At 40.0% G+C, this 20243-nt stretch overlaps 1 protein-coding gene across 1 annotated transcript in view; it reads right to left on the bottom strand.

Annotated features, from left to right (window-relative positions):
- Window positions 1–514: 514 nt before the first annotated feature.
- The window catches only part of TMEM131 (transmembrane protein 131), a 101825-nt gene continuing 82096 nt past the window's right edge, over window positions 515–20243 (bottom strand). Inside the window, exons 30-41 of the mRNA XM_068923541.1 lie at window positions 17439–17597; window positions 16307–16902; window positions 12508–12683; window positions 11154–11281; window positions 9650–9774; window positions 9363–9521; window positions 8417–8588; window positions 7960–8081; window positions 7770–7866; window positions 6524–6621; window positions 5021–5184; window positions 515–1548 (exon numbers count right to left, since the gene is read on the bottom strand). Of these exons, the coding sequence (XP_068779642.1) occupies window positions 1240–1548; window positions 5021–5184; window positions 6524–6621; window positions 7770–7866; window positions 7960–8081; window positions 8417–8588; window positions 9363–9521; window positions 9650–9774; window positions 11154–11281; window positions 12508–12683; window positions 16307–16902; window positions 17439–17597 (2305 nt within the window). The 3' untranslated portion in view covers window positions 515–1239. The remainder of the gene's footprint in view (window positions 1549–5020; window positions 5185–6523; window positions 6622–7769; window positions 7867–7959; window positions 8082–8416; window positions 8589–9362; window positions 9522–9649; window positions 9775–11153; window positions 11282–12507; window positions 12684–16306; window positions 16903–17438; window positions 17598–20243) is intronic.

Below are 20243 nucleotides of genomic sequence, written 5' to 3'. Positions count from 1 at the left end.
AATGTTCTCTTGCAACTTAAGGGTTCATTTTTTCCTAGTTTTAGCCCAAAGAAATATACTTAGTCACTCAGGCTTGCCTCACTGTTACTAGAGAGAAACACACTTTAAGGAAGAGGTAAATCACATCTACATCTAAAAACAGTGAAATTCTTTTCAGGCCTATACAGAACAGCATTACAAAGGTATGGGTGTAGTATGGAGCAGCAGCAGCAGCAGCAGCTACATCTGATTATTTCCAAACTGAAATGATAGAGACATTTTTTCAGCATTTTGCTCTCCAGCAAAACTTCGAGTGGTGACATCTCAGGACTCTGTGCAACTCCGAATACAATCTCTAGGTCTTAAATACTATAATAATATACACTGTTGAGGAGCCATTTCATTTGCAGTGAAGTTTCCATTAATATAGGCCTACAAACAGTAGATTTTGGCCTGAAGGCTACCACTGACAAGTGGATTCATGCATGCCCAAATTCAGAAAACGCCTGGAGAACAGAATTACAGTAGACAGATCTTGAAAAAAAGCAGTATTTATTTTAAAGTACAACCCAAAGTTGTATCCATAAGAAATGCACAAGGTATCTTGTTTCTTTCACAAGTCTTGGCTGTGTGCATTTCAATTCAACTTAAAAATGCATTCAGGTTTACAAATGTACAAACAGCACAGAAAGTGTATTTCAGTCTTAACAGAATGTTCTTACATTCAGCCATTTTGCTCTTAAGGTTTTGTGTTGTTTTTTGTTGTTTTCATTTTTACATTCTTAGAACCTGTGTTAACAAAGACAGCCTTGTTTTAAAAAAATACTCTGCATTTTAGCACAAAGTGCTTTATTTGTTTTAAAATTAGATCTTGGAGCATAATACTGGAAAAAATTTAAAAACCAAACCCAGTACTTTTATCAAAGTATTGCATGCCAGGACCCTTTTACAGTTCAAATTGTTTCCTAAATAAAAAGTGGCAGATGGTAAAATGTGAAACCAGTGAAATTGTTCAGATTTACAGACTTCAGCTGTAGTTTAAATTGTGACCAGACCCAGACTTTTTCAAGCTTATCTGCAATCTCACACTACCATATTGCAAGATAGACTTTAAAAGGAGCAAGTGATGAAAGCATGACTGGCAGAGAGGGGGGGAGAAAAAAAAGCAATGGCCAGCAACAGCCTGAAAATGATGTTTCAAAAATTAGCATTCAGAATTGTATCATGACCTGGACAAAAGTTCTTTCCTTTTGCTTAATTTCAGTTTTCGTGAGGATAGTGTGAATTAGACCAAGGATCCGAGCTTCTTCTTCCAATTGTAGGGCTCCAAATTCTCCAAGGATTGTAGGTCTGTCCAATGTCTTCAGCAGGACTGGCAACAGCAGCAGCAGTCGATGGAGGAGGAGGAGGAGGAGGTGGTGGTGGTGAGTTTTCACTACCCATGAGATCAATCCCTGACAACGCATTTGCTGGAGTGGTGAAGGGGAGGGCACTGTTCAGATTACTTGACCAAATAGAACTGCTGAACGGAGTGGTAGACCACAGGCCACTTGGGTTGCCAAGGATCGACTGCAGTAAAGAGAGAGCTGCATAAGTTGCAGTTGAAGTAACCTGTATTTTCACCTTGTTGTTTACAGCCCCTGGCAGTCTGTAAAAAGTACTGAAAGTTTGTATCTAAGGAAAAGCAAGCCTACTGTGGATGGGATCATCTTCACCGCAGCATGAGTTTTTGAGCTACCTTTAGAGCTTGCCCAAAGGAACCACCCTACTATTAAACATCAGATCGGTCCAGTAACTGAACTGGCTGTAGAGAGTTTACAAGTTTAAGCTGTTTTCATTTGAGCCATTTGAGCCACATTTCCATACCACTACTAATTTAAGCTTTACTAGTATTCAAGCTTCAACACATATACAGACCAACAAGCTCAAGCTTAATTAGACTAGTTGGAATGAGGTAGATAGACATGGATCATGTCTAGATAAAGACAACAAAACTCAAATTGTAATGGAGGGTGGCAGTGGAGTCCCCTTGATCCTTTTTTGGCAGTTTACATTTACCTCCTTATATTCAGACATATCTGTTACTAAACTGCACATTTTGGCTGAACCTACCTGTGTTCAACTCCACTGTATCTCCACACATTTGCAGCATATACTTTTTTTCCTATCCAAAAGTTCTCCATATGAAGGGGGAGGGGATAAGAGAAGCAGCTATTTGTCATGGATTTCCAGTAAGTCTGCCTTGGCTCTCAAGATATCCAGAAGTCTCTGACAAATGGCCACGGTGCAGATGCGGGTGTACTGCAACACATGTTGTGAATGCATTTGGGATGCACAGGATAGTTATAGCAAACCTAGGGAACGCATCCAGAAACGAACAGGGCCCAGTTTCCATAAACTGTTTTATTAAAGCCCAAACAGTGCCAAGCAGTAAGCAATCAGAGACAACAAATTGTGCTGTGGGAAGTGACACCCAGAAGCAGCCAAAGAAAGTTACGCTAACCTTTCTCATCCCAGTCACAGTAACATTAGCAGAGAACCTGGTATATGTACGCTTAACACTCTGTGTACCTTGGGGACAATAGATTCAATGCACATATGCTGTAAATTCAATTTGTAAATACAAAGTAAACTTGACACATCTAAAAGGCAAGGGACTCGCTAAGCATGTGCTATAAGGCATGCACATCCTTATGTTTGGATTTACTCGGTGGACATAAGGGATCCCTTCCCAAGATCCCAGCCCTCAGATAACGCACACTAAAGGTTAACCAGTATCAGTGTACTCTGCACCTGAAGATTAAAGTAAAAATCTCTTTGGAAAAGTAAACAGGGTGAATTCTGAAAATATCTTCATTTCAGATTAATAGTTTTTTTTTTTTTTCCCCCCTGGAATGAAGATGTTTTCAACCTAGTCATATCTGACACTGGTTAGACACTAATAAAGGGTTCTTATAGGATTTGATATAGAGGTTTACATGGAAATTTGGATCATACTAAAGGGTTACCAAGCCCACATCATTAGGTCTCTCCAGTGCCACTAAGATGCTGAATTCAACTATCGTTACAGTTTGTAACTGGGTTATATAACTAAGTGGTTATATTTAAACTACGCAAGCATTAGACTACTGAGCCTACAGCAGGAAGCACTTATTCTGCTGCTCAGATACCAGTTCTCGAACACTAAATCCACTTTACTCCCTACTACTGGCAAAAGAGCCAAGAACTATTCTTACATGACCCAGAAGCATTGGGGAGAGTCTGGCGAAAAGGCAATTGCTCATACAGTAGAAGCAGCAGCCAGGAAAGGAGAGGCAGAGAAAACGACCTTAGATTAGACAGCTCCTCCCTTTCAAGGCTGGCGGAGGGAAGTACAAATAGGCCTGCAGGCAGCACTACATACAGGGATGTCGAAGAAAGAAGTAAGGGACTATGGTTAGAAAGAAACTTGGGAAGTAGTACGCTGCAGAAAGGGCTTGAGGGGAGATAAATCACAGAAGTTAAATGATATTTAGTGCAGAAGCAGAGAGTTACACATAAAATGGGAAAGCAAGAGGAGTAAGGATGATGACTGAAATTAACTCCCCAGAAACCTTCGTATAAGTGACTGTAACACAGAAGCCACTAAGTAGCTGCTGTTTGCAAGAATGGCTTTGGCTCCTGGGCCAGCAACAAGTGAGTGAAAGTACAGAGCCCAGCCTGGTACCTGCTCTCTTACCTTATCTAGTAAAGGGGTTCAATGGCAGAAACAGCAAAGTTCTCCTGATCTGGGTTACCATAAGCATTGAAAAAAATCACTATCAAAAAAAAAAAAAAGACCAAAACAACCCCCACCACCACACTCTGAATATTTGAGTCTTTCTTTGCTGCTTCTTGTTTATTAAGCAATCTTCTCTTAGAATAAGGTCCTAAAATGTTATTTTTCCAAATCTAAGTACTTGAAGAGATAGACTGACAATTCTTCTGTACCATCTGTCTGACTTGCGTCTTAGTGTTTGCTGAAGCACACTTTTGGGTACTTTTCAGAAGCGGCCAGACAACAGGTTAAAGCTAGAGAGATTGTTCTAACTGTCCTCAATCCCTCCTCCTATCAAATGATGAGAAATCTGTCCTCCATGTGACCAAAAAGCAAATCTCTCTCCTTACATAATTTCAGTGATGCTGCAGCTATAGCTGTAACCACATGACAAGGAAGGAACAGCGAGCGCATGTCTGTAAGAGGCTGCGGCCTACTTAGGCTTTCCCTTCCCGCCCATCTGAACTGCCACCAGGTGAAGTAAACACTGCATCTTACTCTCTACAAAAACATTTTCAGAAGACAAGATGAAGAGTGATTTCAGCCAGCACTGAGGACAGCTGCTACGGTGTAAGTTTCATTCTGACAGGGAAGCACAAGGATGAGTGAACAGTGTTACAATCTGCGTAAAAGTTGTTTTTTCTTCTCCTCCTCTTTGGCTCTACTCAACATCTCAGTCGAATCAGCAGTCAGTTTAAAGGCTTTACCTTACACTAAGTCCTTTAGTGTTTTTTCCAAGTTGAAAAGAATACATTTGAGGCTTCATTTTCTTTAAGACAAGGTTTTTAGGCCTCGTCTTTATTTACGGGGGTTGCAACAGTGGACTCGCCAAGCAGAATCAAAATCTGCAATACTGGCTATTTTGGAACTGGCCGTCAAACTGGAAGTGACAGAGAGGTAGCGTTCAGCCACAACACAGGAGCAGAAGGGCTCTTTCCACAATCCTTAAGCATATGGAAACGGAACACACTCTTGTAAATACTGTAAGATGCTCTCAAGACAAATATTTTATGTGAAGCAATTTATACGGATCCATCATCTGCAAGTGAGCGGACTAATTGGACTAATGACTCTTTGTCCAAAAGCCATTTCAAATTAACTACACAGAATGATGAATATGTATAACCTCCCTTTTCCTCAATTATTTTTCACTCAATTTAAAAAACCCTCTAAATGAAGGTACATGGCAGATATGGAACAGGTTAATAACAGTAACAGAATATTGTACCCGGACTGAATACTTACTGCAGTTGTGTGAGTTGGGGAACTCGAACTGGTTGGCCAGGAAGGTACAGAATCTGTAGCTGAAGGGTCCCAGATGGATGATGGAGCATTATTAAATTCACTCCAGTTTCTCTGAACATCCTGCCCATAAGCAGAACGAGCTATACCAAGTTTACTGAAAACCTCTACAAATAAAATAAAATAAGTCTGAGTATTTTACACTTCCTCTTTTGGTAAGAACAGCAGTCTAATATTTTTCAGTTTATTTTGAGTATTTTCTTCTAAAAGAACAGACATTAGAAAAGGTCACACAGTAACACAGATCTCATGTGCCCTATATCAGACAGGGGCTACAAAACTAGAATCGTAATTATAGCAGGGGAAAAATATTATATTCTTATCATGCATAATTCAGCATCAACCTATGGAATTTTTCTATTCCTGGTACTACACAATAGGTAAATAGTCAGGGACCCTGGCGCAAGCACAGCAACACTGAAAATCCTGTCCTCATAACAAGTTAACTGTAGGTGAAATGAGCGGCTGTGCTGAAGCAGCCTCTCATAAGCACAACTTGCTCATTCACCTGGCAGCATTCCCTTCTCAGGTACTCTCTGGCATGGGATGCGGCACTGGCTGTGCCCTGGCCCGGCCAGACCCCCAAGAGAAGGACGGGCAGCAGCAGCGCTCACAGCTTGCCTGGGCCCTGCGCACAGAAGTGATCCCAGGCATCTTAGGACGGTCCCTGAAAGTCGCCAGCCAGTGTCAAGCGCTTCAGACAAAGGTGAAAGAACCCCACAACAGTGGGGGTTCACAGTGCGCAGACCTCCAGCATGTCTTCATCCTACTGTTTGCAGGCCCCCAGAACTTCTCAGTAGACATGCAATCCTTTTTCGATGTGCCACATGACAGTTGTTTTGCTTCCTAATCTTTGGCAGGCACCTTAAAAACATACTGTGCAATCCCAAGCGCACACAGACCTACAGCAAGTACGTAGGGCATCCACAGCCTGTCTGCATCAAGGTCTCATCTTAATCCCCAGTTACTAGAAGTTAAACTAAGTATTTAAATACAGGAATTGATGGCTAGTTTTAATGTGGATCAGTGCACCATGCAGCCTCAAAAACACTGCAGCTTCACACAAGAGAAAAGCAGAATGAGAGATGGGCCACTGCCTCTCTCAGAGAGTGGTGGCTTTAGGCAAGCGCAAACTGTTCAGGAAACCACAGCTTTAGTGGCACACTTTTGAGACCTACTGTAAAGCTTCCTGAGAAAGTGTTCTGAAATCAAGAAACTTCAAAATACATATTTCCAGCACAGCAAGCAGTTTAAGTTTCCACTAATTCTCCCTGGGCTGAAGCACAGAATACACCAGCAAATTTTTAACACACACTCCTACATACTCCTACATACTTTTTGGGGAGCAGGGATGGGGACAGCTACTATATTTAAACGTGGAATGAAAACACACCATTCCTATTCCTGTATTTGAATACTGAAAATATTTGGAAAACAAGAACTCACCTCCAGTTAAGTTAAAAGAATGTCCGAACGCAGAGAACGAATTGAGAGGTGTGAAGTCAGGACTGCTAGGATTGCTGATAGGACTCCACAAACCTGAACTAAATATTATGGAACAGTGGGAAAGAGCAATAAATAACTCATTAACACAGTATTACTAGGGATAACAACTTAGTGCTACATATATAAGCAATTTAGACAGATGCCTCATAGCTGAAGTAGTAAAAGGCAGAAAATGAAACATCTAAAATGTTTAACTGCAGTCAAATATTGGGGCATTAAGTTATTCTTGTATTTCTATGTATACTGAAGTCTTTTAGTCAAACTCCTTTCCCGTGTGTATATCCACTTTGGAGTGACACATCACTCTAGATAAAAAGTTCCTTATCTAGAAGATGAGCTCCACACACCTGAAAGTAGCTCTTTTGCTCGGTTTTTCCAGTAAACCTACAGCATCCAAGATGCAGTGCAGTGTTTTTGATGAGCAGAAATAATTTAACATCAGAACTGCTCAGAGGCCATACAAATCCCTACACTGTAGTTTGCGGGCAAGTTTCTCGAAAATACAGATGACTTAACTGGAATCAGTGATAAACATTTATAAAAACAACCAAAAATCCACCCACAAAGCTTGCTCAGAAAAGCAATACCTTTACATATTGAAACCAACACAATTCTAGTTCCTATTTCAGAACAGTTACCAGATGCCCGCTCAGTTTTACAACTGAACTGATGCGGACATGCGCTCCAAATACACATCAGAAAAGAAAGTATGCATTGGAGAATATGATTTAGTGTGGTTATATTCTGCTTCTACTCATAACACTGAGAAAGTGCAATTATCATTCTGATGTCAGTGTTAAATCTGGGAGTGAAAGACACTGCTGTATACCCAGAAACTCTGCCTATAAGCTGCTTCAAGTGACCTTGGTACACACTCCTCAAAACAGTGAAAGTAGCAAGCTAATTTCTTGTTGTTCAGATGCATGGCAACAAGAGACTGTTGAGTTACGGGCAACGAGACGGGAAATAAACCTCACCATACCTCACGTACCCTTCCCTCTACTTTCAAGTGACTTGTAAGTTCTGAAGTTTTTTGTGAGGTGAGGTGAGTCCTGAGGCCAGGACTTTAAGACTCAGACTTTCTAGGAACCAGAAGGAACTCTTTTTAGTACTTTGGAAAATGGCATTAATGGCTTACAATCCCCCTTCTAGGGGCTTAGGTATTTGCAAGAGCTACAAAAATTACCTGTCAGAACCATCACTGTCAACAACTGTGTGGGAAACGCTGATATTGCTGGAAACATCCGTCTTACTTGGTGAAACCTTTGCTAAGCCGCTGCCACCTACAACAACATATATAAAATGAGTAAAAATATAAAACTAGAGCATTCAGGGAATATTCAGCAGTATTTACTACTCCAAACTGGTTCCACTACCTGGGCTCTTGTCATATCCAGCAGCTACAGCAGCAAAAGTAGGATTACCATTCCAGCCTGGAAGAGAAGCTGCCTTTGCCAGCTTGTGTTTGGTACCATTAGGCTGCTTGTTTTTTGTTTCACTAACAAACAAAAAAAAAAGAAAAGAAAAAGAAAAAAGAGAGAGAGAGAGACTTTAACACTTTGATAAAAAGGTAGTACGAAGTTAGCATTCCTGGATAAAATAAAAATGGTAACAACAGTTCCACATGTCCTGTAAGTGCACATTTCTCCAATCCACCAAGTTGCGAGAAACCCCAGGAAAATATAAATAGCATAGTAAGACATGCACAGTAATACCAGGATAAAGCAGTTTCCATGGGAAGAGGAAATGTGTATGAAAAGGGAGATGAACCACATAAAGCACACAAATATTCTGTGCCTGTGAAATCAGTAGGAGGTGCAGATTTGGACTCACTTGCTGCAGCTGCTGTTCACAATGCTGCTGTAAGTGCCTCCTCGCGGCCCAAAAGCTAAAGATGCAGAAGGAGGAGGAGATGGAGAGGCAGGTGTTGGTGAGGGCTGTCGCTGTTTCAGGAAAGCATCTGCGTTCAGGGTTTGTAGAGAAAGTTTATAGAGGTTGTCTGTAGCTATAAAAGGAAGCACAAGATATCTTCCTATAGTGTTCACTTTACAACAAAGGTTACTCAAACTCTGCATCCTTTCTGTTCAAATCAAGGAATGATTACAAAGCCTATTCCCAATTATCAAAAGAAGTAGTGGGTCGTCCACTATACTCACCTATTGTTATTCAGGTTTACTACCTGTTTTCAGATTACATTTCGATGAAAGCACCAAGATAAACGGATATGTTTGGGAGAAAGAAAGAACAGCGCTTTTAACGTTTTTTGAATGAGCCCTGTGGAGAGAGAGGACTTGCATACAACCAACAGGAAGGTGATTCACTTCCCGCACGGGTGACTTAAAATGCAACTAAAAAGCTTATAGTAGTGTACTAACCATCACCCTAAGGTGTTTTCAGGGTTGCCTCTCAAGGACAGATCATTTGACTAGTTCCAACTCTAGCTGCAGCAGACTTAACCAAGCAAAACGCCTATTTGCTGTAGAAAATTTATATTGTTTTCAAGCAGTAATTCACATTTCCTCAGTTTCCTCAGCAGCTGCTGAATCCTGGACATGACTGAAGAACTACAGAAAAGCCCATGTTCTGCTCATACTGTTTTCAAACTGCTCACATTCTACCAGATGCTATCAATACGTGGCCTGCAACAGAAAATAGGAACGCAACTACGCGGTGAAGAGAGGACCAAAAGATCTATTAAAAAAAAAAAAACAACTATCAAGTCTGCCTATGGATGTTCATGGCAGAAGACTAACTCTGTCATCCTTTAATGATTACTTACAGCTGCCAGCTTTGTGAAGTGGCACCGAGTCCCACTCAGGTGGTGGAGAATCCTTTTCCCCTTCTGAGCTGCTGGTGTTTCCTAGTTCCTGTCCAGAACCACTAGGGAGAAATTTGGCTAATACTGATGGCCTGCTCTCCATTAACTTATTGTTTGTACCTATTAAAACAAAAAACAAAAGCAAGTTCTTGGACAGTAAGGTGAACAGCTCTCTTCTCAAACAAGATTCAGAACAAACAAATAGAATATAATATCCCAGATATTTACGAAAAATTGTCTCACGCTACCTCTTGTTTTTGGGAGGTTTCTTGATTTGGATCCGTTCGTCAAAAGGTGCTGTGTAGATATCTTAGATGGAAAGGTTTTGCGCTGCTTGCTTTCCATTGGGGGAGTATAAGACGATTCCAAAGAGCTAAATGAAAACAGAGATCAATTTTTTTTTTAAACTCTCTGAAGTGTTGAAGAAGAGTTTTACATGTACATGCCATATGGTCTTACACAAGACTGGTCTCCTGTGGCTTTCTTATGTCAAGTGGAAGCTCATCTTGAAAGCTATTCATAAGCATAGTTCTGCTGTCATCTCATATTTCTCCTATATGCTGCGCCACCCTTGCGTCCTTCCTAGCCCCGGGCTCATATCCTATCCACACTGCTCCACACATTTATTACAGCTCACTCGCTTTCTAGAAGCGGCTTTCATGTGGACGCTCCAGGGTTACAAAACCTAACTGATTACAGAGCCAAGCAAGAGATAGCAACTGCCCTGTTTCCAGGCTCTCCCCATTCTCTTTTTAAATCACAGGCTTTGGATATGCTATTACCATGCATGTAGTGCATCACTGCTTACGAAATGACATAAAACTATTCAAACTCATCATCCAATTGTTCTTTTTCCTCCAGCTATTTGATTCTCTCTCAAACAGTGAGCTTTCTAGTAGAAAAGTTATTTCATCTATATCTCGCAGAAGAATTCCAATCCAGGTCTCAGTGGGGCCTTTGAATACTGCGGCATGTAACAGACTTATGATTTAGAAGATAAAGGAAAGAGGATAACGGTAAGAAAAAATAAAATAATAAGCAGACTTTATCAGGCAATGTTTTCAGAAACATTTTCAAGGATAGCAAGCGTATACTAACCGCTCAATCTAAATCATTGTTACTCTATTATTAGTTACAGAAACAGGGAAAACAAGCCAACATACCCACTTCGGTCTTATGAAGTTTACTCTTGTGGCACTCGGACCAGTGCTTTCAGAATGAACTAGATAAAGCAAGACTAAGGCTCTTTGTTTTCCCCCTTTCTACAATCTGTAATCAACCATCTGTTAGTAATGGAAAGGGCAACAGCCTTCTCTAACAACATATCCAAGACACCGATCTTATGCTATGATACAAAAAAGGAAATTGCACGGCTGCCGTTTCACCAAGGGCATCTAATAGCACTGGTGTTAACAATGACTTACTGTGTTGCCACTAAGAGCTAACGTTTCTACAGGAGCTTCATTTTGTCTATGAGATACTTGTTACAAAAACACTTAATATTGCTTAACCTGATTTTCTTCTTCAGATCTAGTTCTCATTTTATTAATATACTGCATTCCTATCACGTAATTTCTTATTTTCAAACTTCAGATGTTCCCTGATACCTGTAAGGAAGCTGCCTAAGACTACCTGCTGCTGTTGCCACTAGCCAGACTGGCGGTCAGAACAGCTGAATGCACAGATTTTTATCTATCCATCATCCCTTCAAGCACGATGCCTCCTTTAATAATAGAACTTTGTTACGCTTACCTGGTTTTCACATCTACAGGGATTTCTTTCTTGATATTTGCTAGCAGTTTTTTACTTTTCTGTTTTACTTGGACTGTTTCATTTTCATTTTTTTCTGGTACAGATTTTCCCTTTTGTTTTTCAGGCTCCTATAAAAGGCATTATAATAGCATAACCATATATATGAAAGTAAATTAAAGCTCCTTCTTGCATCAAGATGCATAATATAAATCAGACTGAGGTAAGAAAGTTATTCAAAAACCGTAAGTATTCTCGCAGCACAGAAAGTATCTTTTATAGGTATCCTCATTGAGTAGTTAAAACATTGTATCTGATTCTCCAGACACTTCCATTTCTGCTTCTCCAAAAAGCAAATTAATGTGCTTCGAACAAACCATATGTTCACAAATCCACAGCTTCTCAGGGCGTGGCCTCTTAAGTCTGCTCAAAAAGATGCTAGCTCTGTACTGAGACCAATATTGCTTTTATACAGCAACAACAGATGTAACTTTTACAGCTGATTCATCTGTTGTATGCAGTCCAGGTCATCTAAAACAGGTTCTCCACTTTTAACAATTTTTTTTTTTCATACTTCTAAGACTTTCTGAATATGAGTACACCGAAAAGCAAAGGTGGTCAAACTAAACACTCACTTTCAAAATGCATTAGATGGATTTTTTTTTCCTCCAGATAGAACCCCTATTATTTCCGAAAAATCAAATTAAAGACTTGCCCAAATTTAGGCTTGGTTTTCTTTTCTCTCTCCAGTTACCTCTGCTTTGTTTGGTTTAATAGTACGTGGTTTAGGACAAAATATTTATGACAACTATGACAACCTGAAAACTACGTAAATTTATTACCTAGAAGCACGTGGACCCAATAAGTAAAATAAAGGTAGGGGTACACGGTTGCATAATGAAAGTAACTAACTACCTGCTGACAAGTTGCCATCAGTAAACTAACCCTTAGCAACTGATTAAATGCACAATTTTAGCATATATCTTAATCAGGTAAAGTTAGCATCCACACCTTGTGTTTTACTCTGCAAAAGGAAGGGGCTAGGAGTACATACCAAGACGATTACCACAGCTCTGCTGACAACTGGTAACTTGTTCAGCCATAGTCACTAAGGAACTTTCAATCCTGGCACTACATGATTTGGGCATGTTCACACTCCTCTTCTATAGAGGAGGAAGAGTCCGAGAAGTGAAGGGAAAGATTGTGAAAGGGCTTTTAATTAATCTTTCTTTGTTAGGGATTAGAGCATATGAAAGTTGAAAAAAGGACCACGTACTCCAAAAAACTGCCACACTGCCTTAATGGGTGACCTGTCCCACAGCTACACAAGAGCCTCCATTTATGAGCAGGGCTGTACCTCTTTCAAAAGTGGTTCTGTATCTGGGTTGGAGGTTTCAGTTGTGGTTGAAGAACTGTCATCATCTGCCAGGGAATCCTTCAGTTCATCTTCCTGCTGCTTTCCCTTCCCTCTTCTCTCCTTTTCCTCCCGCTTCTTCTGTGGCTTAGACTTGCGCTGAAGTACTTTCCCTTTCCCTAGGGAGATAAGGACACTTCAGATCTTCAGCAGCAGTACTCTGAGACTGGCTAACTCACTTCATTTTGGAGGTTAACCTACACGGCTAAATCTCTGCAGTAAGTTTGAGTTGGTCCTCTGTTCTGACACACAAACCATTTCACACCACACGTGAACTACAGCATCAAACATGAAGAACCCTGATCTCCACTGTTACATTTATGCCCGAGCCCTACCTCCACTACCTCTTTACAGAGTGTGGACACCTGCCTACACGTAACTCTCAAAGAAATGCCAGGAATACGGCAGCAAACATCTTAGAGTTTAAGTCAACTGTTTCATCACATAAGACTAGATTTAAGATTTAAACATGAACTGTAGAAGCTGCTGCAAGCTTTATCAACCTTACAGATGAAGAACAGAACTGCTTAGCATGCTTGTCAATTAAAAAACTTACAGTAAGTCAAGACTAGATGAAAACAACCACTAAGATGAGAACAACCACTAACAGTGATTACTAATCATAACAATCACTAACAAAAAGCCTAACAAAAAAATCTCACACCCAAGTGTACTTTCTCCCCTCGACATACTTTGCTCTCTCAGATTTTACTATTTTAAGAGGTAAGGCTAAGCTGATGTAAAACAGTTTGGCTTGACATGTTCAAGTGTTACTGCATCTTAAAGCAGAGAAAATACATTAAACACTTCGGAGTGCTTAATCAGTTTTCCTGAGGCAACCTTCAGATGAAGGAGTAGTACCTGAGCACAACTACTACTTGAACGATAAACTCTACTTTTTTTTCTGCGTCTTCTCTAGCATACTGCAAGTTTAAAATGTAGAGGTCTAAGAACCTTCAATATCAAGCCAGAGATCCTGGCTCACAAAACAGAAGGGTACCACTTAGACTCCCAGAGACTAAGAAAGCTATCGAAAAAAAGTATCAATACAGAGAAACTATGAGTGTGTGTGAAGACAATAAGGGGGAAAGTCATCTTCATTTTACCATCACCTCTTGTTATTCTCTTACAGGATAAGAACATTCACAGTAGCAGTGTGCGAATCAATCAGATCTTTCTTAGCTACTACCCTTCAGAGTAAGTACTTTCTTTTATAAGCTGCACAGTGCCTGCACCCTGCTTCCAGGATGATCTTAATACTTTACTCAAGTAAAGACTCAGTTAAGCAGTACTGAATAAGTGGATTCAGCACCTACCGGGATTTGTGCCAGCTCATGTCAGAATTCAGTCCGGTAACACAACGCTTGCTGTCATACTTGCTTTGGCAAAATGCCCTCAGGCAAAGTTTGTACCAAAGTATAAATTTAGTCTTCAGTATTTTGGTAAATACTAGATACATATCCATTTTCAGATATTTATTTTAGATAAATAGCTAAAGCTAGTCAAAGAAAAGTATCCCCCCCAACCCCCAATAAACGTACACACCTAGATCCGGATAGACAACAGAACTTCCCCTAAAATTTTACATTTTTAGAAGAGGGCAAATGGAAACAAACAAGTTTTGTCTCGTGCACTAAGATTTTGTGAGTCAAGTTATAGTTTACAGATAATGTTGGGTTTTTATACAAAGTCTGTCCAAAGAGAAGTTTACGTGAATATATCTGAGTTACTGATCTGAGATGATGAGGAGTCAATAAAATCTTGATCGCAAATTATATGTTGCAAAATATATTACGCATACTATATTATGTTTAAACAATCAGTATACCATCATGCCAAAGCAGAAATGATGCGAAGCTTCTGTAATAGGAAGAAAAATGTGGATTTATCTGAATGCACCTGTAATCAGGAGAAAGTTACAAAACAGGAAAATGATAGCAAAAACAGATCCTGTGTAAGTGATTAAGAATTAATATTTTATCATCTTTGAGTCTGCTTCTGAAATCGATAGACAAATAAGTAGCAGGTGTCTTTCACGAAAACGCATTTAAATGGTTGAAAAAAGTAATCAAAGGTCTATCAACATTTAGGAGTAACTATTTGTTAAGGTAACTTCGCAGTACACAAAACTGCTAGAAATTGTTACAGCTACAAACATTTATTTGGATCAGGAATGTGCTTTTGAAGTAAACTCTCAATTGTCCCCGCTCATTGTGTAGCGGCTGCATCACAGAGCTGTCTTGGAGTGCAAGAACTAGCTTCCTTTTAGAATTAACTACAAACAGAGGATGTGCTCCAGGAGCACCCCCAACCCTCTCGGACACGCAGTACATGAGACTGGAATCGTCCCACAGTGAGGATGCTGAATTCCTGCTACCAGCCATTTTGCTTTACAGAGCTGCGCTACTGCCCTATTTGCTAATGTAGATGCAGCCCACGAAATCTACCTGGAGTCATGTTATCTCTTGGCATACCATTTAGCCTTCATGAAATGGATACCTGACAAACTGGTCATAAATCTCCTAACTTTAAGAGTAATTCCCCTAACCGCATCCCTCTGTCTAAACCGAAAACAAAAACCAAACCAAACCAGAAAGAGAAGTAGCATATTTCAGCTGGATCCCAAAACCTCTCATCACTTAAGAATTTCTCCTTTGAAAGTCCAGATGCAACATGACATCCACTCTTAAGTATTTAATAACTTTGTACTCATGATTATTGTTACCAGACTGAAGCTTCATAATCAGTAACACATAAGAGTGCTTTCCTCTTTTGTGGTGCACGCTGCATGATCATATAGATGCTTCAGGGTTCATACGCCTTCCTAGCATTCTTTTCCTAAACTTTATCTCTAATAAGCAATGCAGTATCAGTACTGTTTCTTTACAACATTGTTGTTCAGAAATAGTGAAAAATTAAAAAATAAACATATTAGGATTAAATTTGAAACATTTATAACCACATAATTCTGGGATGAAACTGAAACAGCTCGTACAAAATGCATCATAAGAAGTTCTACTCTAACAAAGTATTTTTAGAAGGAAAATAACGGGCATTTAGTTTTAAGTCTGAATACCTAATGTACAAAATTCAATAAACTGTTCAAAGCATTAGACAATTGAAAAGATGCATAAGTAATCTACACTCAATTCTAACCTCATACAAAGATGAATGCAATTTATAAACACAGGTGCCATTTATGAATTTGCTGGCCACCTGACATCAAGGATTTTCTACCACAACTGCAAGTCTGGGCATGAAGAATTCCATTCCTAAACAATACAATTCTCTCAGAATTACAGTTCTCTCTTTCTCAGTTTTCGTAAAATACTAGAGCAACTTCCTTTTATTTCCCTCATCCCCCCAGCCCCAAATCCAAACGGTAGGGGTGGGAGGGAAGAATGCTAATTGAAAGGCCAAGGAGCTGCAGTCAAAGGTATCTCTCTTCTTCTAGATATCGGACCTCTATCAGGTCAGGCATCCACGTGCTCGCATTTGTCTTCCTCAAAACGTTTCAAAAAATTTGCAGGAAGAATCGCAACCTAGCATTGCGTGGAGAACTTCAGTGCCATAAAATAGATAAAGGAAGTGTTCAAGACATACAGACACATGCAGGAGGGCAGGGAATGGCTGAGAAGCTAAACTTTCCACACTATAAAACCATGACCTTTACAGTTGATCAAATCTTGTTCTGTGGCTTACATAATGAATCATCCTGTTCAAAAAGCAGAACTTGTATTACCTTTGTTTTTTGCTAGTGGAGATGGGGGCTGCTCTGTAAACACATCTGGGGAAGGGGATTCTGGGTGGTCAAAGTCTTTGTCCATAGTTTCTAGGAGCCCAGTGAGATCTGAATCCTCCGAGCTGTGCCTTCTGCTGCCGGCACATTCGGCATGAGGTGGGCTGAGAAGCGGGAGCTGTGGCAAAGCACTTTCAGTCTGTTGCTCTTGCTGCTGGGGCCCAGGCGGTTGGGGCTGCTGTGGTGGCTGCTCTGCCAAAGCTGGCGCCTGCTGCAAGGTTGGCTGTTGGTTCTGCCTTGTCCCCTTGGCTCTTCTGCCTGTGCCATGAGTCTGAGTTGTGGCACCTGAATCCAAGATAAAGGGGCCCGCTCTGTTCACTGACTGCATGGAAGCTGCTTGTGCTGAAGTCCTATTAGGTATGCTTGAACTGTTTTTAGATTTGATGTTTTCAACATCGGGTGCATTTCTATTGCTGTGAAGGTGTGCTGTTGCATTGCATTGCTTGTGATTCCCTGCACTGGATCGTGAAGAGGAACTGCCTGCTCCGTAGATCCCTCTGGATGAACTGTGATGAGAATCTGACCCAAGCGCATTCAAGCTGGAAGAATAACAAGTGTTTACATATACTCTACAAAGTCTCTGTTCTTCCTAGTGAGAAAAATAATTGCTATGTCCAAAAGCAACCTTCAGCTATGCAGTTCTTGGCATATAATCAACAAAAATGCCTAAAACTTGTTTGACAAGTCAGTAGCATTTACCATTTCCCATTCTCTTGCTCACTGCAGTATGAGCAAAAACACAGTAAAAGGACAGTCAATACATATGTAAAAAGAAATACTGAAAAGAGAAGACCCTTTTTTAGTTTGTAACCCCCACTGGAGGAACTTTTGGCCTGAAATTTTTATGCAGCATATACCTTTTGTTTTTGAGAATATTAACAGGAAATTTTACATGGTTTGTTTTTTTTACAAAAAAGATAAATATTCCTCACAGTCACAACATCTATCTATCCTTTTATGATTGTCTACCTTTTGTCCATAAGAGGATCTTTATTTACTCATCTAAAGACCAGTGTTATTGTCTAACTGACCTAATAATAATAATAAAACCTACCCACCAACGACATATACTTACTTTCCGTCAGATGAAATTCCCACTATTCTCCTGAGATCAAACGGCCTTCCCATATCAAAGGGAGGGTTTGACGCCTCAAAGGACAGGCGTCTCCTAAACGGCTCCCAAATTCCTTGAGCTTCTAGATAGGCTGTTCCAATTACCAAGAGAAAGAGTACACTAGAGAGGAGAAGAGAGGTAACTAAGTATTTCTTAGTTTTGAGAATTTTTAAGGTTCATGAAGTTAATCAGACCTGTAAGACAAAATATTTGCGTATTGTACTATGTGCTGAAAACCTGAAAAGGAGAACTGCATCCAAACCACAACTTTGTGTGTGACAGAAACAGAAAAGGCATAATCTAGCATGATATAAACATCCATAACAATGAGAATAAAAATTAAAGACCCAAGTCTGGCATGCAGCTCCCCCAAAATACTAATCTAAAGGAAAAAAGAATGATACTCAAAGTATTACAACGGCATCTAGGTGGACAGCAGCTCTCACAGATTACCAGTGCAATTCCGTTTTAAAGGCAGAGACCCTTCATAGAGAAATGTACTGCTGTTCAGAGAACTCAAGTTTAAGAGCATTAATTCAAGGAGTTCTACATCTGCATCTGCTGCAATACAGTTCGGGGGTTTGCCTGTTGTATAACCCACTGCAACAAACCGTATTTTTTAAATGAAGCAAGAAAACCACTGCAGAGACATTCATCATGCTGCTATAGACTTTATTTTCCAACAGGTGAAAGTTTCTGGGGGCACTGAAGATTGCCTTGCTTACTACCCTAGACAGTTCATGAGGACAGAACTTCAAATCAGCAACTTCAATGTCTGTTCTCCTCCCACTTCTGATTGCCATCTTTTCGGTAAGCCAAACATGAAAAACAGCATCAGTTCACACAAAAGGGTGAGACACCTTGCTTAATTGTAGCCATTTCAAAGAATCTAGTCTAGGCATCAGCTCTGAGTTATCAACTATCACCAGAAATGTTAAGTGCCTCTAGAGACCATCTCAGCTGGTTTTAAATATTTCAGTGTTTCTTTCCCTGCCTCAGTGATTCAAAAGGTTTCTAGATGCATAATCAGATGGCAGAAAGTAGGCAAGATAAATCGTGCCCAAGAGGTTAGCAAGCAACAGAAGATAAATACGGGAATCTTCTCGCACAAGCTCACACAAACCCCTTCTTGCCTTGACTAGCATGCCATCAGAAAATACAGTTCTTTTGGGATGTAAAGAATAAGGCATAATCTCTCTCACTTGGTAATTACCAACAGTGCTGCTTTTTGAAAGTTTCACAAGAGTGATGACAACAAGACTATCACACATCTCCATCAACCGCCATGGTGCTATATAGCCTTTAGGAGATGGAGGGCTTAGGAGTGTTTGGTGGGCACTCTTTCCCTCACCCCCACACTGCTTCCCTCAACGTATCGAGGCTGGGCTGTGGGCTCAGCAGAGGTTGCACAGTGCAGGCTGCAGCAAAAAGTCACCTTGAGGGCTGTCCACCACATAAGAACTCTACTCCCTTTAGATAAGCCAGCTTTGCTGGCTTGATAAACTGATAAAAAAATCAAAACCAAAAAACTGACACAAATCTTGTTTTGAGGTCTTTTTAATTGCACTTTTTGGTTTTGATAGGGGAGGGTAGGGGCTGTGGTGGTTTCGGTTTGGCAATATTTGTTTGCTTTTTTTTTTTTAAATGAAGATAACTAGTCTGGAGTCATATAAACTGCAAAAGAAATTGGTGCTTATATTTTCATACTGCAGTTATAAGGAACACCTTGCAGTGGGGATAATGTGGTCTTGACATGAGAGAATGTTCTTGGGACTCCCTCTTTCCCCTCACAATTTTAACCTGGAGCATATACCTAGTTGGAAAGTTTTTCATAAAAAGGATTTTCACTGTGTGTGTTCATGATCTATCAAGTTAGGTTTCAATATCTGAGGCCACAGGTATGGTAACTATCCAAAACAATAGTGATTTAGGGAAGAGAACAATAAATGATACCTTATCAAAAAAAAAAAAAAAGTGAGCCAGACAAACTCCTCAAGTTCTTCAATCCTACACATTACACTCTATGAAAGTGTGCTAACAGCAACTAGCAAACCCTTACACATCATGACATCCTAAATTTTAGAGACTGTGGTCCTGATGCTTGGAATATTATGAAATGGTCACGTTAGAATCGTTCCTCTGACTTGCTGCCAAGTAGGATGTTTTCTACATTAGTATTCTCTATTGTTTTGTAGAGTTTAATTCACAAATAAAGTACATATAAAATTATTCAGACAAACTGCACTTGTGAGCTGAACAAACACGTTATTCACTCTGTCTATAAACAAAACAGAAATTAAACTTATAAATTTCTAGCAACTATATAGAAGGAAAAAAACCTGTGAAAAACAGTGCATTACTCAGGAAAACGCTGAAGAGTCAGAAAAGAAAAAGCAGCATGCTGTAACATTTTATCTTCTCTATCCATTTCTTTTATTACTCCCCAGAAAACATTTATGTACTATAGCATACCACACTGGAAGAGATAATATCTAATTAAAAAAAAACAAAAAACATACATGTAGGAATATTACACCTCTATGATACGCCACAAAGGCTTTCGATAATAGTTCAGATTGCACCACCCAGGGAAACCACTACTTCATCACAGACATCTACAGTAGCATGCCATTTCACACTCTAAGATATAAGTTTAATGCAAATGAAAAAGGGAAAAAGCATTTTTTATTATTGGTTATGTTTCTATGGTAGGGTTTTCTCTAGGTAAGGGCACTTGGGGGAAAGTGTCTCACACTCAGGAGATGA

The sequence above is a fragment of the Struthio camelus genome, chromosome 1 (assembly GCF_040807025.1).
Source record: "Struthio camelus isolate bStrCam1 chromosome 1, bStrCam1.hap1, whole genome shotgun sequence".
In the NCBI taxonomy this organism is placed as follows: domain Eukaryota; kingdom Metazoa; phylum Chordata; class Aves; order Struthioniformes; family Struthionidae; genus Struthio; species Struthio camelus.
The sequence above is the reverse complement of the archived record's forward strand: the minus strand, read 5'-3'. Positions and strand labels throughout refer to the sequence as shown.